Source organism: Desmodus rotundus, chromosome 2 (genome assembly GCF_022682495.2).
Source record: "Desmodus rotundus isolate HL8 chromosome 2, HLdesRot8A.1, whole genome shotgun sequence".
Lineage (NCBI taxonomy): Eukaryota > Metazoa > Chordata > Mammalia > Chiroptera > Phyllostomidae > Desmodus > Desmodus rotundus.
In genome coordinates this window covers 103,642,201-103,665,530 of record NC_071388.1, presented here as the reverse complement: position 1 = coordinate 103,665,530, position 23,330 = coordinate 103,642,201, and the positions used below count along the sequence as shown (strand labels likewise).

General features: G+C 37.8%; 1 protein-coding gene across 2 annotated transcripts in view; it reads left to right on the top strand.

Annotated features, from left to right (window-relative positions):
- The window catches only part of TFRC (transferrin receptor), a 29,657-nt gene extending 7,291 nt beyond the window's left edge, over window positions 1–22,366 (top strand). For both annotated transcript variants that reach the window (XM_053918493.2, XM_053918494.2), the window contains exons 4-19: window positions 388–577; window positions 1,867–2,016; window positions 2,156–2,258; window positions 5,847–5,960; window positions 6,560–6,658; window positions 7,510–7,649; window positions 9,637–9,794; window positions 10,567–10,686; window positions 12,452–12,537; window positions 12,754–12,817; window positions 13,950–14,017; window positions 14,858–14,916; window positions 15,133–15,214; window positions 17,273–17,494; window positions 18,594–18,734; window positions 19,313–22,366. In XM_053918493.2, coding sequence (XP_053774468.1) covers window positions 388–577; window positions 1,867–2,016; window positions 2,156–2,258; window positions 5,847–5,960; window positions 6,560–6,658; window positions 7,510–7,649; window positions 9,637–9,794; window positions 10,567–10,686; window positions 12,452–12,537; window positions 12,754–12,817; window positions 13,950–14,017; window positions 14,858–14,916; window positions 15,133–15,214; window positions 17,273–17,494; window positions 18,594–18,734; window positions 19,313–19,555 — 2,039 coding nt within the window. In that variant the 3' untranslated portion in view covers window positions 19,556–22,366. The remainder of the gene's footprint in view (window positions 1–387; window positions 578–1,866; window positions 2,017–2,155; window positions 2,259–5,846; window positions 5,961–6,559; window positions 6,659–7,509; window positions 7,650–9,636; window positions 9,795–10,566; window positions 10,687–12,451; window positions 12,538–12,753; window positions 12,818–13,949; window positions 14,018–14,857; window positions 14,917–15,132; window positions 15,215–17,272; window positions 17,495–18,593; window positions 18,735–19,312) is intronic.
- The last annotated feature ends 964 nt before the right edge of the window (window positions 22,367–23,330 follow it).

Here is a 23,330-nt window from a genome sequence, read left to right as displayed (position 1 = left end):
GCTCAGTGGATTGAGCACTGGCCTAACAAAAAGGTCTCTGGTTTGATTCCCAGATGGGGTACATGCCTGGGTTTTGGGCCAGGTCCTCAGTTGGGGGGGTGTGAGAGGCAGCCAATTGATATTTCTCTCCCTCTCTTTCTCTGTCCCTTCCCCCTCTCTAAAAATTAAAATAAATAAAAATACATAAATAAAATAAAGTTAATATGTATTTTATTAGACTAAATGGTTTAAAATATATAAAACAGGTACATTATTTACTTTTCAGACTGCTTTAAATTTGACTAAAACCAGTATTTTCAAGACTCAGCTGAAAATATTAACAATTCTTTCGGGAATAGATCGTAAATGAAGTTCTGTGAATTCAGCTCTGAAATTTTTCATCCTTAGGGTTTATGATTGGCTACTTGGGCTATTGTAAACGTGTAGAACCAAAAGCTGAATGTGAAGGAACAGAGTCTCCAGAGACAGTGTATACAGAAGAGTACCTTCCTGAAACATCTCCGCATCTATTTTGGTCAGACCTCAAAGCAATGTTGTCAGAGAAACTGAACAATGTAGAGTTCGCCAACACAATCAAGTAAGCTTGAGCTACTTCACACGTTTAAACTCAATACCTAAACAAAGGTGGCAGTCTGCTGGAAAGAGTAGGGGAGACTTCCCATGTTTAGCTAGAGGGTAAGGACTCAGTAAAGAATTCAAACTATATTGATAAGGAAAAGTTAGAACTTTTGTGGGGACTCTCCCTTTTCTAAAAAAAAAAAAAAAAAATCACAGGTCCTTAATCTTTCTGTCATCTGTTTCTTTGTAGCTTGTTGCTTGCTATCAGACTTCCTTTCGCTCTGATTTTCCATCTTAGCTCCTTTTAAGTTGTGCCGAGCTCTGCTACTCTCCAGGGGCATCAGTAGCCTTCTTTATCCTCTAGATTAAGACTAACTTGACTGCCCAGCTTGATATGTCTCTATTATTCCTTGATTTCTTCTGGTTCTCACTCACTAATCCTTGCCCTAAGAAGTGTCCCTAAGGTATCTATCTGTAGATTTTTAAGATCTTCCTTAGACATATATCAAACTCTGTGTAAAAACCAAATTCATCTTTTAGCTTTTACTAGTTTCCTATAGTTTCAGTGGTACAATAATTATTTTAGTCTTAAATTAGAAATATTGGCATTTTTATCCCATTTAATGAATACTTTTGTGTATATTGTACAGCAGGTATTATGGTTGAAGTGAGAGTATAGTGTACCCTCCAGCCCCCCAAAAAGATAAAATAACTAATCTGCCATATATAGTTACAAACAGTCATGGCAGATCAGAATAAGCAGTTTTGCCTCTAGGGGACTCACAGTGCTTCAAAGTAGGTAAAAATTGAGCTGTAATGTTGACTTCACCAACAGTAGTACTATCTGATTTTTCTCATAAAAGATCCTCTGGAAGTTGCTCATTAGCCCTAAAACTACCCTAAGCAGGTATATTGTATTGGGACGGGGCTCTTGAAGGAGTGCTTTCCAGTTGATAAATGAGCTTAACACATTTGAAGTCATAAATTTCTTCAGATATTGGGCATGGTTTTTTTCTTCTACATTTATCTGGTTAGTCCAGAAATTTTGGGTCCCCATTCATTTATCTTAACTCTAATGGATAGTATTGAGTTATGATTTTAAAACAATTTACTTCTTGGAAACTGGACTTTTGGTTATGAATATCTGTTGTGCATACAGATATCAGATTATAATGGTGTATACCTGAAGCCTACATTATGTTATTAAAAAGTGTTAATTAAAAAGAAAATTTGCCTGGTATTTTAGTTTAATGTTTTTTTTTTTTAATTAAACTTTAGTTGGTTTAACAGTGACATTTTTTCCTCCAGGCGGCTAAATGAAAATTCCTATGTTCCTCGTGAGGCTGGATCTCAAAAAGATGAAAGCCTTGCTTTTTATCTGGAAGGTCAATTCCGTAAATTTCAACTCAGCAAAGCTTGGCACGATGAACATTTTGTTAAGATTCAGGTCAAAGGCAGGTATGTTGAAAGATGGTAAACTTATAAAGTAGCTACTTTTAGTTGTGATAAAAATAGCAAAGACTAAATATATTAAAGCCATTTAATTTTTTTTCCAGTGGTGGTATTAGCCTCATTTTAACTTAAATCTTTTTAACAGTGCTCAAAATGCGGTGACCGTAGTGGCTGTGAGCAGTGACACAGGATACCTGGTGGAGAACCCTGCGGGTTACGTGGCATACAGTAAGGCTGGGACCGTTACTGTAAGTAAGGCAGAACAGTGCACGACTTGTTTTCTCTGTTGAGTAGCTCAAAATGCATTGTCATTCTCAGGAGTTATAGTATAAATTTACTTATAAAATGCAACCAGTCATGAGATATTCTTGTTCTTAACCCTCCTGTGCCATGGTTAAATAAAATGTCAAGTCCTCATCTTGGTTGGCAAGACCCTAAGTAATCCCACTGCTCTGTTCTCTCACTCTATTCTGACTACTCTAATCTCCCTGCTGTCCCCCAAACACTCAAATTCAAGCAAACTCTCACCTCAAGCCTATTATAGACTTGCCTTTCCCTTTGCCAGGACCAATCTTCTCTAAATATCTGCATGGCTTATTTCCTCACATGGTGCAAGTCTCTTCTCTAACATTACCTTTCTAGAGAAGTCTTCCTGGATTATCTTATCAAAAACGTCCTTCTTCTAATCACTTCCCCTTACCTCCCTTTATTTTTCTTCATAGTACTTATGGCACCTACATTCATTACATTCATTATTCATTAGGTTCCACACTGGAATATAAGCTACTAAAGAGCTAGGGGTTCTGATTGTGGCTCAGTGGCTTGGATGTCCTCCTGCAAAGCGAAAGGTCACCAGTTTGATTCCTGGTCAGGGCATATGTCTGGGTTGTGGGCCAGGTCCCCAGTTGGGAGAGTGCAAAAGGCAATTGATTGATGTTTCTCTCCCTCTCTTCCCTCCTCCTTACCCTTCTCTCTGAAAATAAAATCTTTAAAAAAGAGTTAGGGGTTGGTTTCATTTACTACTATATCCTACAGCCTTGGACAGTGTCTGACACAAGGTAATATTTGCTGAATGAATGCATATATCAGATTCCATCAATGTGGGGACGGATACCAATATCATCCTGCCTGCAGTCTAGTCTTAGCTTCATTCTTTAATGATTGATGTTATAAAACTTATACAAGTGTGGCCAAACTACTATAGAAATTAAAAAACAGCTACATAGAATAGCTGTATCTAGGTTCTTCAGGTTAAAAATCACATATATGGAGAGTTCTGGCCAAGATGGAGGCATAGGTAGATAAGCTTCCCTTCCTCACACAACCAAAAGAAGGATAACAGCCAATTTAAAAACAAAAATCAACCAGAACTGCCAGAAATTTGAACTGTATGGAAGTCTGACAACCAAGGAGTTAAAGAAGAAACAGTCATCCAAACTGGTGGGAGGAAGGAGATGGGCAGCCAGGGTGGCGAGGACACGTGATAAAGTGGTGGCCGGCAGACTGAGGCAGGTGAGGCAGTGGCTGGTGGACCAGGATATCCCACATTCTCATGCGTGTGGATAAACTGGGAGGAACAACTGGGGAGAGAGACTGCACAACCCAGGGTTCCAGTGACAGGAAAAGAAAGCCTCAAAACCTCTGGCTATAGAAACCTTTGGGGGTTGTAGTAGCAGGAGAAACTGCCGGTCTCACAGGATAGTCCACTGGAGGGCCCCACAGGGTCCTAGAATGTACACAAACCCACCCACCTGGGAATCAGCACCAGCAGGGCACAATTCGTTTGTGGATAGCAGGAGAAGTGACGGAAAGCGGAATAAGAGCTGAACAAGCAGCATTGTTCCCTCTCTGACCCCTCCCCCACAGACAGCAATAGAACATGGCAAAGAGGGTTGCCCCACCTTGGCAAATACCTAAGGCTCTCACACCCTTACAACATAACAGGTGTGCCCAGACATAAAAATATGGCCCAAATGAAAGAACATATCCCAACTCCAGAAAAAGAACTAAACAATGAGGAGATAGCCAACCTATCAGATGCAGAGTTCAAAACACTGGTAATCAAGATACAGACTTGGTTGAGTATGGATAAAAATAGAGGAAAAAGTGAAAGCTATGCAAAGTGAAAAAAAGAAAAATATACAGGGAATCAACCGTGAAGGGAAGGAAACCGATTCTCAAATCAACAATTTGAACCAGAAGGAAGAAATAAACATTCAACCAGAGCAGAATGAAGAAACAATTGAAAAAAAATGATGAGAGGTTTAGGAACCTCCGAGACAACTTTAAATGTTCCAACATCCGAATCATAGGGATGCCAGAAGGACAAAAGGAATAGCAAGAAATTGAAAACTTCGTTGAAAAAAATAATGAAAGAAAACTTCGCCAATCTGAAGAAAGAAATAGACATAGAAGTTCAGCAAGCTCAGAGAGTCCCAAAGAAGTTAGACCCAAGACACATTATAATTACATCACCCAAGATTAAAGATAAAGAGAATCTTAAAAGCAGCAAGAGAAAAGGAGACAGTTACCTGCAAAGGAGTTCTCATAAGACTATCAGCTGATTTCTCAAAAGAAACCTTGGAAAGAAGTATTCAAATTCATGAAGGCAAGAACTTGCATCCAAGGTTACTGTACCCAACTAAGCTATCATTTAGAATGGGAGGGCAGATAAAGTTCTTCACAGATAATATCAACTTCAAGGAGTTCATCATCACCAAACCCTTACTATATGAAATGTTAAAGGGACTTAACCTAAGAAAAAGGTAAAAAATATGAACAGTAAAATGACAACAAACTCACAACTATCAACAACCAAACTAAAAAAACAAAAACTAAGCAAATGATTAGACCAGGGTCAGATTCACAGAAATGGAAGTCACATGTAGGGTTTTGGGTGGGGAGAATGGGGAGAAGTACATGGAATAAGAAGCATAATTGGTAAGTAAAAAATAGATGGGGAGGGTAAGAATAGTATAGGAAATGGGAAAGCCAAAGGACTTACATGTACTACCCATGGACGAGAACTAAGGAAGGGGGAATGCTGGAGGGTGGGGGAGTACAGGATGGAGGGGGATAAAAGGGAGGGGAAAAATGGGAAAACTATAATAGCATAATCAGTAAAGTATACTTTAAAAAGAACTAAAAAAATCACGTGTATTAGGGGTTTACCTAGTGGATGCCTTCCAAACCAGATGAAGTTTTATGGTTATTCTCTGCCTTCCTGCTTACCTGTGTGTATCACTTTCTTTGGCTACCTATGAGCTAGGGGTTCGGAGGTGCATGGATTGTTCTGTGAAAAAAAAACATTGAGGGTTTTAGTTCCACTGCAAGCTTTCTATATTTAGATATTTGGTTATTAATGTCAGTTTATAGCTATACATCTGGACTCTTAATAGATCTAGGAGTATTATGATGACAGCTTATGTAAACATCTAAAAGTTGATCTGTGCAAGTCACTTTATTATAGTAGACCACTTTTGGACAGAGATACTGTTGGAACTTTCCATTAAGACCTGTTCTTATGTGTGTCCTCACTTGTCTAGGGTTCAAGTGTGGGAACATTATGTAGTTGGTGCTGCCATGGCTGGCCTACAATATTTATACTGGTATATGTGTCTGTTATCCTTTCTCTTCCTCCAAGATGTCTGAAGCAGTGTAAAAATAAATTAAACAAATTAATTAATGTAAATAGATCAATGTATATTAAAGATAGCATGGGATAATGAAAGATGAATATAGGAGGCCAGAAATCTTGATCTGAAAACCATTTTGTCTTAGACTCTATGGCTATTCAAATAACATAATAGTAATTACATGTAATGTTTTTATTTTAGGGTAAACTGATCCATGCTAATTTTGGCACTAAACAAGACTTTGAGAGTTTAAGCACTCCTGTGAATGGATCTTTAGTGATTGTTAGAGCAGGGAAAATCACTTTTGCTGAAAAGGTGAGTATGAGTAGTGTAAGTTATTAAATACATTGGTGTCATATCATTCTTCATTTAAATGCTGTTAACTTTATTACATTCTGAAGGCCATCAATCTTAAACTCTCATACCTGTTAATGTAATTTAATTTACTAAAGAACTCAACGAGTCCTACTTATCTAAAGTTAATAGGATACTTCAAAACTATGGCGTATGCACTTGGATTATTTTGTAGCTCTTGTCTTTCAGTGAAGATGAACTCATCAAAAGTGGTTAAGTAAAAGTTTAAATTGTGTCTGTGTAAACAAGTTTTATGTATATATAGAGTTCAGTTATAATTAGGTTTTATAAAAATGAAAATAAAAAGTCACATGTACACAAGGGACTAGAATGGAATATATTAAAGATAGTCTTTATCTTGGATGGGTTTTTATTTCTTTTAAACTCTTCTTAGTGAGTTTTAAGGCATGTATTTTTGAAACATAAGCTACTTGAAACATTTGGGAGTATATATGTAATGCTTTGCAACCCTTTGTTCTTTAGAATAAAGTCCAGTATGTATTCCTATAGTTTTATATGGTTAGATGTTCACATTCTGAGCTTTATGTGTTTTTCTTTAGGTTGCAAATGCTGAAAGCTTTAATGCAATTGGTGTTTTGATCTACATGGACTACACTAAATTTCCCATTGTTGATGCAGAACTTCCACTCTTTGGACATGTGAGTTCCTATTTTTTTTTATTAAAGTAGTTTTGGGGTTCTCCAAATTATTGCTAGCTCTTACTTACATTAGTAGAAATATGGATAGAATTCTGCCTTTCTTAAATGCTTTCTTTTGGGGAGAGTTTTAGCAGTAAGCACGAAGATGGGTTACATGACTTTGAAACCTAGTTACTGCTTATTGATGAAAGTACTTTCTCAGTACAGGAGTCCCCCGTCTATGCAGTTTGCTTTCAGTTATCCACTGTCAATTGCCATCTGAAAATATTACATGGAAAATTCCAGAAATAATTCATAAGTTTTCAATTGTGTGCCTTTTTGAGTAGCATGATGAAATCTTGAGTCTTCCCACTCCATCCAGCCTGGGACTGGATCATCCCCTTGCTCAGTGTATCGGCATTGCACGCACTACCTGCCCGTTACTCATCAAATAGCTGTCTTAGTTATCAGACTGACTGTCATGGTATCACAGTGCTGTGTTCAAGAAAACCTCATTTTACTTAATAATGGCCCCAAAGTACAAGAGTAGTGATGCTGGCAGTTTAAATATGCCACAGAGGAAGCATAAAGTTTATGTATGTATAAGAAAAAAACAGTGTATGTGGGGTTCAGCACTATCTGCAGTTTCAGGCATCCAGTGGGGGTCTTGGAGCATATTCCTCACGGGTATGGGGAGAGAATTTGGTACATGTCATAAAATCAAGAGTCACGTATCACAGAGCCGCTCAGACTTTCAGACGTTAAGGTGCTAAACTAAGCTTGGGCTATATAGCCTTGTGTTGAATCTGAACTTCCAGGGAAACTTCTTGAGTACGTATCTGATAGAGCTGATTCCTCTTTTGTTTTACTAGGCTCATCTGGGAACAGGTGACCCTTACACACCCGGATTCCCTTCCTTCAATCACACTCAGTTTCCACCATCTCAATCATCGGGGTTGCCTAACATACCTGTGCAGACAATTTCCAGAGCCTGTGCAGAGAAACTGTTTGAGTAAGTTCATATTTGAAAACTGTCTTGGAGGGTGAGGTTTTATGATTACGGAGGAATGATCTAAGTTGATTTGATTTAAATCTCAAAACAATTGGCTCTAATTTTCCAAATTCAGAACATTTGGGGGGATGGATAGCTATTAACTTGGTGTAGATAAAAATGAAATTTTTCCTCCATCAAGTGATATTAGTAATAGACACCGGATTTATAAACTCAAGGAGTTCTTGTTCAGTTCATGCAGGGAATTCCTTGTGAAATATTCCTGGCATAGCTTCGGCTTGAATACCTCCATAGTAGAGCACTTCGTTGCCTATGGCAACCCATTGAGTTATTGGAGATTTGTTAGAATTCATGTTGAGCTGACTTTTATTCCCTATGACACCCATTAGTTCTGGATTTTCTCTTTAGCAATGGAAAATTTAAGTTTTTGTGTCTATAAGTGTAAGACTTAATATTCTCAGTTCTCACTACAGCTTCCAGATGTTGAGTAGCCATGATGAGTCCTGGATATCCCTAGTGTATTAGTACCGCTCTTAAAAACAGAACCCAGTCTGATTAGAGTACATGTCATTAATTTTTATCTAGATCTGGACATATTTCCTACCTGGTATTGGCATATGATGTAGATCTACTATCAGACAGTCGTGGGAACCTTTATTTGCTGTATGACGTAGAGCAAGTTACTCGAACCCCACTGATCATGTTCCCTTGGCTTAATTGGATAGCTAAAATATATTCTACCTAATGGGGTGATTGGTCTCAAATGAAGAGCATCTACATGCAAGGACTTTGTAAGATACTATGTCACTATTAATAATGCTGTCTAAGTCTAAGAGGCATTTGTGATAGGTGATTGTTATTTATTTATACCAAACTCAGAATCAGGTAGTTCTTCCCACCGCAGCCTGAGAAGCCAGCCCCTTATCTTATCCTTGCATAGTAAAGGGCAGTAATTTTTTGATATACAGTTGATCTTTGAACAGTGCAGGGGTTGGGACACCAATCCTCCCCCCTACACAGCTGAAAATCTGTGTACAACTTTGACTCCCCAAAAGCTTGACTACTAATGGTCTACTGTTGATTGGAAGCCTTACCAATAACAAAAACAGTTGATTAACACATACTTTGTTATATGTATTGTCTATATTATATACTATATTCTTAGAATAAAGCTAGAAATAAGTGTTAATAAATCATAAGGGCCCTGGCTGGTGTGGCTCAGTAGATTGAGTGCCAGCCTATGAACTGAAAGGGTGTTGGTTTGATTCCCAGTCAGGGCACATGCCTAGGTTGCAAACCAGGTCCCTGGTTGGGGGCATGTGAAAGACAACCGATCGATGTTTCTCTCACACATCGATCAATGTTTGTCTCATACATCAGTGTTTCTCTCTCTCTGTTTCTCCCTCCATTACTCTCTCTCTAAAAATAAAGAAGGAAAGTTGCAAAAAATAAAATCAGAAGGATGCAGTTCAAACCTGTGTTGTCTAAGGGTCAACTGTGTTTATGTAGGTAAGCCCTTTAGAGAAATTAGGTAAGGGAAAATATTTAAGTACAAGAAGCATGACAATATTCTTTTATAACTGAGATAAGCCTGTATGCATACCACCCTTCGCAGTAGAGAGAGAGTTAGTAAATATGGGAATATGTTAATGGACTTTTATATAAAAATTTCATTCTGAGTCCATCTTGATGTCTATTTTAAGTGTGCACTGTAAACATGTCTCTGTCAAAAAGGCACACATCAGAAGGAAAAGGTAAGGGGAGTTTTATTTAAAACATTGGTTAAACAAGGAAGTAACTCGTGGTTTTCAAACGACTGCCTACAGATCGGAATAAGACACAAACAGCCACTAGGTAGTAAGTTTTCTATGTTTTCTTTTATGTCCTCTTAACCCAGGGCTTTTCTGGATGGTAAGGAGGACTGATTTTATAAACCTGGGGAAAGTCACAATAACTCAGAATGTTGGTTCCTGTTTTTTACTTCTAGAAATATGGAGGGAACCTGTCCTTCTGCTTGGAAAACAGATGCTTCGTGTAGGCTGGTAACGACACAGAATAGGAATGTGAAACTCACTGTGAACAATGTACTGAAAGAGACAAGAATTTTAAATGTCTTTGGTGTTATTAAAGGCTTTGAAGAACCAGGTAAAGACCCTTGTTTATTTTTTATTTCTTCCTCTCTCTGTCTCTGTCTCTCTATTGCTCTACATATATATTTCTGTTTTTCTCCCTCCTCTTAAGCCTGAGGCCAGAGGAGGGAGTGTAGGAAGGCTGGCTTGGCTTTGAGAAATGCTATCTTGTCTGTTCTAAAGGGAATTGTTTAGGTGTCAGTATCACTGGGAGCTAATAAGGCCCTAGCAAAGTAACTTGTCAAAAACTGACTATTATGACTATGAATCACTATGAATATTATGAATTACTAAACATTATTGAGTACACCAGCAGTAAGCAAGTTTCTACTTAAGAGGGCAGATACTAAACATTTTGTGGGCAATACAGTCTCTGTTGCAACGATTTAACTCTGGCATTGCAACAAGAAAACAGCCATAGACAACACATAATGAATGGGTGTACAGGCTGTAGTTTGCTGATCCTGCGAATAGGTCATCTACCTGTTTAAATGCAATCAAATAGTGATGTTATTTAGTATGGAAAGCCCTTGGATTTCAGTTGCTTATTAAACAGTAAGTGAGTACAAATATAGCTTATGAGTAAACAATTGGTAATGTAGAAAAAGACTAGCGATACTAATAAGAAAAAAGATTAGCATTGTCATGTGAATTTTTAATCCCCAAAGTTCTAAGGCTCTCTTATCCTTAATACATATACTCCATTTTTACTCTTTTACAAATGTACTTTTTCTAGACTTAGAAAACAGTTTAAGAGCTCACTTTTTTTTTTTTTTTTTTTTTTTAAGATCGCTATGTTGTGGTGGGGGCCCAGAGGGATGCCTGGGGCCCTGGAGCTGTGAAGTCCAGTGTGGGAACAGCTCTCCTGTTGGAACTTGCCCAGATATTTTCTGATATGGTCTTAAAAGGTAGAGTGGAAATTTTGAGAACTCAAATAACTATGTGCTATGTGTAGTTTTAAACGTTATAATATGCTTTGCTCACTTTTGCCTTTGTCACTCCTTCTAGACCCTGAGTTCTTAAGTACAAAGCAGATTGCCTTTTGTAATGTTTGCCTTTGATTTTTTTTATTATTTATTTATTTTTAAAGATTTTATTTATTTTTAGAGAGATAGGAAGGGAGGGAGAAAGAGAGGGAGAGAAATACTGATGTGTGAGAGAGACATTGACCAGTTGCCTCTGGCACTTCCCCAGCCGATGACCTGGCCTGCAACCCAGGCATGTGCTCTGACTGGGAAGAGCCCGCGGTGCCCAATCCACTGAGCCACACCAGCCAGGGTGCTTTTGACATTTTTAATAAAGCATAGTTGACATACAATATTACATTAGTTTCAGGTGTGCAAAATAGTGATTTGGCATTTTATATATCTTATGAAGTGATTACCATGATAAGTCTAGTAACCATTTGTTACCATACAAAGTCATTGCAAAGTTATTGTATCCCTGTCTCTGACTTTGAAACAGCTTTCCATGCAGTGTCTTTTTTTTCCAAAGATTTTATTTATTTATTTTTAGACAGAGAGGGAGGGAAAGAGAAAGAGAAACATCAATGAGTGGTTGCCTCTCATGTGCCCCCTACTGGGGACCTGGCCCTCAGCCCAGTCATGTGCCCTGACTGGGAATCAAACCAGCGACCCTTTGGTTTACAGGCCGGCACTGAATCCACTGAGCCACACCAGCCAGGGCCAGTGTCTGAATTATACTGGGAATCATCTGTTTCTTTGGAGACACTGGAAAGTGCTATATTTGGCCCTAATTCTTAGTTTGACATACTTAGAATGATATGGCAACTCTAGGGTGGCCCCTAAGTAATCTATGTAAAAGTAAGCAGTGGCATACCTCTGTACTGAGATTGATTGTTATGTTACAAAATTATAATATATAATTTGACACATTTGTCAATATAAGATAGAATATATTTATATATTATAAACATAATATATGAAGGCTTACTTTCAAGCCTTTCTCCCATGGTGTTTGCCACTCCTGCACCTACCCACACACACATGCAAGTCTTCATCACAATTTTGAATCTTTGGATCATAGGGTAAGTTGAAATGCTTAACTTTCATACAGAAGTACCTTAATGCAGTAACTGGGAAAGGGGAAGGATGAAGGGCAATGGCACATACAGTCCCAAAGGAACTAATGTAATTTCTCTGGAAACTCTTTGCTGTAACTTAAATCTGTGATTTTTATTCTATTTTATAACAGTTGTTTTTAAAGTAATCCAATTTTTCAAGCGACTTATAAGCAAATTGTTCTCAAAGAAGATACACTGTGACTTCAAGTATCTTCTGGTACAGGAGTTAAGAGACCCAAAGGACAGAGTTGGAAAAAGAGTGACTTTCAGTAATCTGGTCCTTGCTGTGTACTTGACATCTCATTTGCAAATGATTGCCTACACTTTTTCATTTTCAAAAATTTATTTTCCTGCTCATAGATGGCGTGCAATATTACTGCTTTCAGTTGTGCGCCCCAGTGACCCAGCGGCTGTTTTCTTACAGTGTGATCATGTAGATGACTTTCGAAAATTTTTTTTCACCTGGGCCTCAAAATGAAAAGAAATTTTTGAGTCTGCTGTCTTAAATTAGAAGTTTTGGATTTTATCTGAAGTCAGTTGCCTGCCTATAACTTTTCCCAAGATAAAACTGACTTTTTGTTGTCTTTTAGGTGGCTTTAAGCCCAGCAGAAGCATTGTCTTTGCCAGCTGGAGTGCAGGAGACTTCGGAGCTGTGGGAGCGACTGAGTGGCTAGAGGTATGAACTGTACCCAGAATGGCACCCAGACCTGTATGCCTTTAGTTTGTCCTCCCGAACCGCGCTCTGATAGATTGGAGTATATCTCACTTTTGCCTTCGTATAGTTTAGTGTCAATAGAATCCAAATTTTAAAAAAGAAACCCCTAATAGTATAGTAACTTTGTGATAATTAGATTAACACGTTAGTGCATTAGTATTGTTCCTTTTTTTCTAGGGATACCTTTCCTCCTTGCATTTAAAGGCTTTCACTTACATTAATCTGGATAAAGCTGTCCTTAGTAAGTATTCTTTTCATTAACTACTTATGAATTTAGATAAACTCTTCTAAAGCAGAGCTTGTGTTACTTTTTACAATTTACATTGGCCGTATCCAGATCTAAAGATTGACTTAGCTTTCTCTTAATAGTCCATTGACTTATAAAATGGGCACAGTTGCCTCGTGTAGAGCAGTGGTTCTCAGTGTGGTTCCCTGATGAGCAGCATCGGGATCGCCTGGGAATGGTTAAAAATGAAAAAATTTCAGGTCCTATCCTAGACCTTTTGAGTCAGAAACTGGAGTATAGGTTCAGCAAACTGGTTTAACAGGCAGTCCAGGTGGTTCTGATGCACCCAAGTTTGAGATCTACTAGTCTGGACTATATTTTAGACAAGAAGGAATGAAACAACACCATGTAGAATGGTACTGCTAGAGACTAGTCCACATATTGCTAGATTGTGGTATCATAGATAGAAATACAAATTAAATTATTTATTTATTTATTTTGAGAGAGAAGGGAAGGGAGGGAGAAAGAGAAGGAGAGAAACATCTATTGGTTGCCTCTTGTATGTGCCCCAGCTGGGGCCCGCAACCCAGGCATGTGCCCCGACTAGGAAACAAACCAGCAACCTTATACTTTGAGGGACACGCTCAACCAACTGAGCCACACTGGTCAGGGCTAGAGTTTGAATGTTGTAAATGCAGATGTAGCCAATGGATGAACTCAGTATAGTGAAATGTCTTCATTGGGAAGAAAAAAGAGGGAGTTACAATTAAAGAAAAGCTTATTAGATTTCTTATTATTGCCATTTTACCTGCAGCAGAATGTATTGAATACAGCAAGCTTAGTATAACTAAGGATGACTGCCTTAGTGGATGAACCAAAAAGGTACCAAAAACCAAATCATTAACATTGAAGTATGCAAACTGAAGTAAGAGCTTCAGTTGAATCAAATTAAGGTTAGCTGTCACTAAAGAACTTTGACTCCTAAATCACGTTTTTATCTACCTCATTAAGAGGATAGTTGTTGCATATGCCTCTGATCTAGGCTATTGTCCTCCCGTCTTCCTGTTTGCTAAGTACTTTTGTAGAAATAGCAGTGTGGAAATTGCTTGACTAGAGAAGGGGCAATGTTAAAATAATCTCTTTGCAGGTGACGGCAACTTCAAGGTTTCTGCCAGCCCATTGTTGTATTCACTTATTGAGAAAACGATGCAAGATGTAAGTGTATACCTACTTATGAAAATGTTTAATTTTTTGCCTAATTTGCATAAGTGAAAAACACTGATATTTAAACTATTACAAGTAACCAATAATCGGGGTTGAGAATGAATTTTATAGCAGCATTACTTCAGTCATGCTCTTGGCTTATTTGTCCCCAGCCTGTTGACCCATGTGAGGTGAGGGAGGTGACATATGAAAGGCCCAGATCTCAAACAATATGTAGTCTCTTCAGGAATATACAGCAGAATTCCATGAGCCTAAGTTGTACTGTAGGTGCCCCCAGGGGATTGTCAAAAGAGTCAGGGTTAAGAGGGCAGATGAAATATTTACTGGATAAAGACAGACATGCTACTGACCATAGTTTTGAATGAGTGAGGAACCAGATTTGCCTAATGGACTAGAGGCTATATATTGGAGTGATTAAAGTTGGAAGGGAACAAGGGTCAGGGAACTTGACCTTGATTGCATGGGAAACGAGTGATTACTATAGGGTCTCCAATAAGGCAGTAGTGTGTTTGCAGGTCGGGCTGGCAGGAGTACAAGATGTGCTAGAAGGAAGAAATCAGAAATGAGATAGGCACATCCTGAGGCTGGCTAGGAGAGGGTTTTTTAAATTGTGGTTAAACCACCTTTAGAATGTTATGTAGGAAAACATTTTTAGCTCACTTTAACTAAAGGAACTAACACGAGCTTAGTAGAAATAACTTCAGAAACTTGAGATTGTTTTGTCTTGAAACATTTTTTTCAAGGAGATAAAATTTTAATATTATAAATGTTTATAAAGACAAACATATTTTAGAAAGGTTCATTTTAATAATAAAGTAATTTATTTTACAGGTGAAACATCCAGTTACCGGGCTCTCTCTATATCGGGATAGCAACTGGATCAAAAAAGTGTAAGTTGAGAAAAGTGAATGAACAGTTAATAGAAAAACAATCATGCAGTAGCGCCTACTGTGTTAGGTAGAGATCGAAACATAGCCTCGCAGTGAGCTTACCTATACCTGGAGAGATTCATTTAAAGATCTTATTTGGGGCTAGGAATAAAGTTTTATGGTAGCACCATCTGGTCTTTTGAAAACTTTCTAAACATATTCTTGTTTTCCTTGCAGTGAGAAACTTTCTTTTGATAACGCTGCTTTCCCTTTCCTTGCATATTCTGGAATCCCAGCAGTTTCTTTCTGTTTTTGTGAGGTAAGTCTGAAGAACTGTAAAGCATTACCTTGGATCTTTCATCAATTTTGAGACCAAGTTTCCTAGGCTGCTTAAAGTGTTTTCTAAGAAGTTACACACATGCAATATATACACATATATTATTGCCTGCTACCTTATGATCAGTCTTAACATAGAATTGTTATCTCAGCTTAATTAGCATTTGATTTTATTTGCTAAAAGTTCACTTAAGTAAGATCAGTTAATAACAAGGCTGCCTTTAGACAGTGGAGTTATAGAACAATTTCGCCAGTTGCACTACCAGACAGTGCTGTTCTTGCTACCTCTTGAAATGCGGCTCCAGGTATTTGTTCTTAAGCAGGGATTGTGGGTGAAAGCAAAAAACAAACAGAGGTAAGATTGTTATGAGACAGAACTTTGAATTGGCCAAGTTGCAGGAAAACAAGATTGACTTTGTACAAGAGCCAATTAGAAGGCACTGAAAGACGGGCAGAATAAACAGAATGATGAAGATCAGCTCCGTAGCAGGCTCTTCCGAAGGTGAAGAGATCCTTGAGGCAGTAGAGGGGGTCAGGGAGGAAGCTGTTGACTTTGGCATCGAATTGTAATTGAAACCGAGGTTCAGCTGCCTCCCCTAGTAAAAGGCAAACTTGTGAAACAGGTGCTGATAAGTAAAGCAAGGAGGTTTATTCAGGAGTCAACAAACCTGAGGAGATGGCAGGCTCATGCCTTCGGTACCATCTCAGCATCTCAGGTGTCTTCGCTAGTTTACACAGGGGAGCCGTGGAAGAGGGGAACTACGGAATTTCTGGCAATGTGCAGTTTCTCAGCTCTGTTCTTGGGGGGTTTCAGTGTTACCTCCTGCGAGCACCATCATGTAGTGTCACAGCTCAGTCCGCAGTTTCACTGCTGACATCTGGGAACAGGACGTGCAGGCAGAGTTTCTGCTGGTTCTGCTAAGAGTTGCTGACGATTGCCCATTTCCTTGTGGTCAGGGTCATTCCTTGGTTAAGCAAAAGCTGCAACTGCTGATGTCTATGAGGAAACTTTTAATACATGAATGTTCCATGAGTTTGTTAGTACAGCCAATTCTGTAATGACCACCTGTTTAGTATATTATGTTTATTTCCATCACGGTTACAAAATTGTTGATCCAGTAGAGGCAGGGTCCTTCTTTACTAGACTTCTTAGCCTGGCACTGGATGGGGAGAGGTCTGAAGTGTGGGAGTGATGAAGGGTCTGGATTTGCGGATTAACGCAGGTAGAATTCCCTTGGCCTGCCGGAGCAGCAGTGTGAATTACATTGAAAGAGCCGGCCATGGTGCTGTTTAGTACATTAGGAAGAGCAATGTGTCATTACCTATGGTCGAGGAAATTTATGGATGATTCATGTTGACCTTCAGAAGTCATGTTTTTTAATAAATTTCTTAATGACATCTTAGATGTCAAAACCTAGCAGTGTTGGTTTACAGGCAGAGATAATATAGAAATGTATAGACTGAAAGTAAAGAATTGAGGTCAGACCAAAGGATTGTCACGGTAGACAATAGTAGGGACTAGAGCTGAATAAATAGTCACTAAAGTTGTCTGATGAAGGTAGAAGTTCCTGTGAACATCAAACATTCTTGTTAGAAAGGTAAAATTGTATGAATGGATCAAGTGCTGCATGATTAAGAAAAAGGCAAATTTTAGTTTAAGTGTAGTAGTAACATTTTATATTGAAAGTACATTTCATCTATGCTCTCTTCTTTCCTCATTAAAATGGGCAGATTTCCCAGAGAGAAGATAACAAGGGTATAATTTGAAGGAATTTGGCTAGAAATCTGTTCTGGGTATCTGATGTAACAGAACAGGGATTCTATAGAACCTAGAAGAAAGTATCATTCTTGGAGTAAGTTAGATTAAAAGAAAGTAGCAAAAGCGTTGTCTTCTTAAGTAAAGGGTAAGGGATAAAATTGGGGTTAGGAATGTATTAGAAGCAAGGGAAGAACTGCAATTATTACCTTGATGGTGTAACTGGAATGTGAGGCATCTACTCTTCTCACCTACCTGAGTGCATTAACCTCACTTTGTTTCCAGGACTTGGATTATCCTTATTTAGGTACTACCCTGGATACCTATGAGAAACTGTTTCAGAAAGTCCCTGAGTTGAACAAAATGGCACGTGGAGCAGCAGAAGTGGCTGGCCAGCTCATGATTAAACTTACCCATGATGTTGAATTGAACCTGAACTATGACATGTATAATGAGGAAATACTTGAATTTGTGAGGGATATGAACCAGTTCAGAACAGACATAAAGGTGAGTACTAATTAAAATCAGATTTTTATTGCTGTAATATTAAAGCAGTTTGGAAAATGATGTTTAGCTGGTCCTGGGGAGGGACATGATTGGTAACCAAAATACATTTTAAAGTGAACTGAGGTATAATTTTGCTTAGAATCCATAACTCATTTGAAAGGGAAGTTGGGAGGCTATACGTTCTAGATCTAGGATAGATCACAGCAAGTATTTCAGAATCTAGAACGATGTTAGGTTTTCTGTTATTCATCGTTTCCAAGCAACCCGTAAAGAGCTAGGATGCAGAGACTGTAAAGATCTCAACCATGAGTTTGGACATATATGCCTTTTGGAAATGACATGGGTGGAGAGTGAACACAGCCAATAGTTAGTTACAATCTTATTTAGTGTTCATCATGTGTAGTTTTGAAATGTGTGATAAAATTAAAAGTGGTTTCCAACTGATAACCAAGTCTTAATTATTATGGTTTTCTTGAAACAAATTTGTAACTGATCAGAAAACTGTGCCTAACCAAATGGAAGTAACTAAATCTGGAGTTTGTTGACCTAAAATGCTTCAAGTGTTCATAGAGAAATTGAATTGGAAATGATATACTACACGGGATTATATATTTTGACTAATAGACTATGTTAAATTTTTTTTAAGATTTTATTTATGTTTACAGAGGGGGAGGGAGGCAGAGAGAGGAGGAAAGAAACATTAACTGGTTCCTTCTTGTGGCCTGACCTGCAACCCAGGCATGTGCCTTGACCAGGAACCAAACCCATGACCTTCTGGTTCACAGTCTGGCACTCAGTCCACTCAGCCACACCAGCTAGGATGCTTATGTTAAACTTTTTGATGATGAAGATGTTTTTCTCATGAGATTAAGAGAGATCCTTATACTATATTTTGGGCTTAAATATGAGTGTAGTGCTAATCATAGAGCTTGGAACCTCTGGTACAAGGTGCTGTCGTCTCGCTTTCTGGATCTTGCACTTGTCTGGGAGTCTCCCTTTTATCAGAAGCTCAGCTGCTACACCTAAATGAGAAAGATACAGAATAACATCCTTAGAGATACCACACCTAACAGTGAATGGAATGTCTTTTTTGCTTCAGGAGATGGGTCTGAATCTACAGTGGCTATATTCTGCTCGTGGAGACTTCTTCCGTGCTACTTCTAGACTAACGACAGATTATAAGAATGCAGAGAGAACAAACAGATTTGTCATGAGGGAAATCAATGACCGTATCATGAGAGTAAGTAAACTTACAGGAAAGGAGGAAGTAAAATATGTTAATTTTTAGTTTGTAAATCTTATATTTCTAAAAAGTACAGTAATAACTCTAGGAGCCTAAGAATCCTTTGCTGCCTTAGAATTCACAGATTTTAACTCTTCTTACGAGATCTAAAACCAACATCAAAATTGGAAATACAAGAGACATTTGACCTAGTTTTAGTTTTTTTAGGCTTTAAAAATATTTTAAAGAAGAGATCATTAATAATTTTTAGCTGTCATATTCTCTATTTCTATTGGTCTAATCTAGTCCATAACTACTTTTATCTTAGTCTCTTTGGAAGAAGAAGATTCTATTGTAGCAGAACCTTGTAAACTTTCATATGTGTGTGCCCACCAAAAAAAAAAAGTTCACTTTTGCAAAGGAATAGACATTTGGCTTTACACTTTTAACATTAGAAGATTAGTAGCCTGGTTCTCAACATTCAGGGCAATTTTAACATTTGAAGTGGGAGAATGGTGGTTGTTTTACACTATTAGGTCCTTTCCTCACGAGAAAAGTCATAACACTGAAGCTCTCTTGTATGTTTTGTTTTTCAGGTGGAATATCACTTCCTCTCACCGTACGTATCTCCAAGAGATTCTCCTTTCCGACATATCTTCTGGGGCTCTGGCTCTCACACTCTGTCCGCTTTACTGGAGCACTTAAAGCTGCGTCGGAAAAATAACAGTGCTTTCAATGAAACACTGTTGAGAAACCAGTTGGCTTTAGCAACTTGGACAATTCAGGGAGCTGCAAATGCTCTCTCTGGTGACGTTTGGGACATTGACAATGAATTTTAAATGTGATACCCAGAATTTACGGTACTTGTGACTTGTGCTGGCTGTGCTAAATTTTCAGTAGGGCTATAAAACCTAATATTGTTAAAATTCTACCCAAACTATCTTGGTACTAGATGTCTTTAGGCAGCAACTTTTAATACAGGGTAGGTGCCTGCACTTCAAGTTAAAGTAAGTAACTATTTTAAAATGTTCATGATAGAACATACTCTCTAGAATTTTAAGTGCTTTGTAATGGCAACTGCTTCTTTCCTGTTACAGTTATTAAAAAAAAAAAAGTCAGATCCAGTTATATGAACTATTGCTCTAAATCCTAATGACATGAACTGGTATCATTTGAAGAGGAGGAGGAAGGTGATATCTGTTAAAGGCTAAAAGTGGTAGCTTAGTGTGGTCCTCCATCTTCATTTGATGCTAGATAGGAGATACCAGGTTGTGTGAGACCTTATCCTCCAAATGAGATAAATGTCTTCTTTAAGGATTTAGCTGCTTTCCACATCCCTGAATGAAACAGTTAACTTTCAGAAGAGATGGGGGACTTGTTTTCTTGCCAAGAAGGTGTAGAATAGAGGTCCTTTCGCTAGATAAAATAAGGTTCAGCTGTTTATCACAGCAGTAATGCCTTAATGTGTAACCTCAAGATCATCTGTGAAAAAAGGAGACCAGAAGCCAAAGATCTAGTATATATTCTTTTCCTCTGTCCCCTCTCCCATAAGCCTTGTTTAGTTTTTTCCAAGATATTTTGAAAGAGAACCAGTTTTAGGTGTTTAATGTCAAACTCAGTTTGTCAGACTTTAAAGAACACACTGCCAAATTTTGGTCAAAGTGTTAAGTTTTTGGAAAAGCTTTCTATCATTTTGGCTCTGAGATATTTATTGTTTATTTATCAGTGACAGAGTTCACTATAAATGGTGTTTTTTTTTAATAGAAGATAATTATCGGAAGCAGTGCCTTCCATAATTATGACAGTTATACTGTCGTCTTTTTTTTTTTTTTAATAAAAGCAGCATCTGCTAATAAAATCCAACAGATACTGGAAGTTTTGCATTTATAATGGTCAATACTTGAGGATTTTAGAACAGCCTCAAATAAAAATTTTAAAGCTATTAGAAAAGAATTGAATTTAATTAGGGTTGCTAATCAAGTTAGACTTCTATTTAGCCAAGTAGATAAAAATGATAGTTTTCCTAAATACAGCGAATTGTGACCAAGTTATGAATTAATGTCATTCAGGCTGTGGTAGTACTCACATGCAAAATTTACCAGCTGAGTTTATCCAAGGTGTAACTTTAATTTTGCAAAATTTCCAGTACCTTTGTCACGTACCTAACTCACATTATCGGGAGCAGTGTCTTCCATAATGTATAAAGAACAAGGTAGTTTTTGCCTACCACAGTGTCTGTATCGGAGACAGTGATCTCCATATGTTACACTAAGGGTGTACATAATTATCGGGAACAGTGTTTCCCATAATTTGCTTCATGCAATGACATCTTCAAAGCTTGAAGATCGTTAGTATCTAACATGTATTTCTAGCTCCCTATAATTCTCTATCTTCTCGTTTTAGTTGCAGAAACATTTTGTGGTCATTTAAACATTTGGTGGGTAAATTCAACCACAGTAAAATAAAATTACTTCCTTCAGGATTATTTTTTTTTTATTCAAAGGTTGTTTTTAAACCTAATGATTTAAACGTAAAGACTCAAGTTTGTTTTTAAACGTGATGTAGTGTTGTGTTATATTTGTGGTTTCTCTGGGTCTTCTGTTTAGCGGGATAGTAGCATACATTTATAATGTTTGCTACTGACAAGTGAATATAACTTTATTCCCTATGTGCATGTTATCTCCTATAGCCTTAGTTAATACAAGTTTGAATCCAGAACTGACCTTTTGGCTTAAATTATGGGAAACTAGTATAGGATGTCTTGGGGGAGGGAGAATGAGGGGTGTGGGGAGTTGAAGCTTGCAAAAGGATCTTTGATCGTGTCTACCTACCTACCTATTATTAACTTCTGGTGACCATAAGTTAAGTGGAGATGTGGACAAATAAGTTTGAGACTATATGAGGAAGGACTTGGTTTTCTATTTTACCTGATAATCAGCTGTTTGTTATAGGGCAGTTCAATACTGTCACCTAAGAAAAAGTCCATCGGGTCTCTTAAGGTTCTTTAAACTTAGTGTCACTTACCTCAGTTAAAACAGATCTAGATTATTACAGCCTCACTGAATTGTTTCACTACTCAGTCAGTTTAGTCTTCACAGTGTTTAATCTTGTTCAATATTTAGTGTAGCTAAGTAAAAAGGTCAGAGCTGGGATTCCTGGTTTGAGTATTATGCTTTATCATACTTTAATAAAAGCTCAGTGACTTCAAGGCATAATATGAATAATGGGCATACATTTTACAGCAGTAAGTCTTCAAAAAACTCTTCTGTGGTTAAGGTTGAGTTATTTCCAATCAAATAAGCCAGTAAGTAGTAAGAGGCTTAATATTCCTGAATGAAAGATACATATATGACCATGTATATCTTCTGTTTTCATTTTTTTCTGGATATAGAAATCACCTGCGTTTTGAAGGTAAAGGGTAAAATGGACGAGGTCTGTCATAACTCCCTATCTTAGAACTTGCACAATCTTTACTGTTTCCTCCTTGAATGTTCTTGAAATTTTAATTGGCTAAAGATGACCTATTAATTAAACATACTGCTCAGCTATATCTTTGTAAATAAGTGATATGCCCTTATAATTGTATACAAGCTGGTATGTACAACAATGTGGAGATTCTTATCTGATTTAATAAAATGCTTGAACACTGAGCTGTCGTTTTTTTAAAAGATTTTTTTAGAGCAGTTTTAGGTTTACAGCAAAATGGTGCAGAAAGAAAGTACAGAGAATTCCCATATACTCCCTGACTGTGCACCCTACCCCTCAGCTTACTCCACTATCAACATCTCCCACCAGATTAGGACATTTGTTGAAATCGGTGAGCCTACACTGACACATTCTTATCACCCCAAAACTATAGTTGACATTAAGATTCACTCTTGGTGTTGTACATTCTGTGGGTTTGGACATATGTGTGACATGCATTCACCATTATAGGGCGGTACAGAATAGTCACTGTCCTGAAAATCCTCTGTGCTCTCTCTTAGCCCGCCCTCCCTTGTAACCCCCGTTAGACACTGATCTTTTCACTGTCTCCACAGTTTTGCCTGTTTCCAGAGTGTCATGTAGTTGGAATTATACAGTATGTAGGCTTTTCAGATGGGCTTCTTTCACAGTAATATGTATGAGTATTCAAGGTCCCTCCATGTCTTTTCATGGCTTGCTAGTTCATCTTTTTAGTGCTAAATAATATTCCATCATCTGGATGTAATGTAGTTTACTTATCCATTCACCTATTGAAGGACATCTGCTTCCAAGTTTTGGCAATTATGAATAAAACTGCTATAAACAGCCCTGGTTGGTGTGGCTCAGTGGATCGAGTACCAGCCTGCAAACCAAAAGGTCGCCAGTTTGATTCCCAATTAGGGCACATGCCTGGATTGCAGGCTAGGTCCCTAGTAGGCAGTGTGTGAGAGGCAACCACACAGTGATGTTTCTCTCTTTCTCCCTTCCCCTCTCTCTAAAAATAAATAAGTAAAATCTTAAAAATAAAATAAAATTTAAAAACCTATAAACGTAGTATGTACATGGGGTTTTTTTTGTTTTGTTTTGTTTTTTAAATCCTCACCTGAGGAATGCACGGGTTTTTATGTAGGTGTAGATTTTCAGTTCATG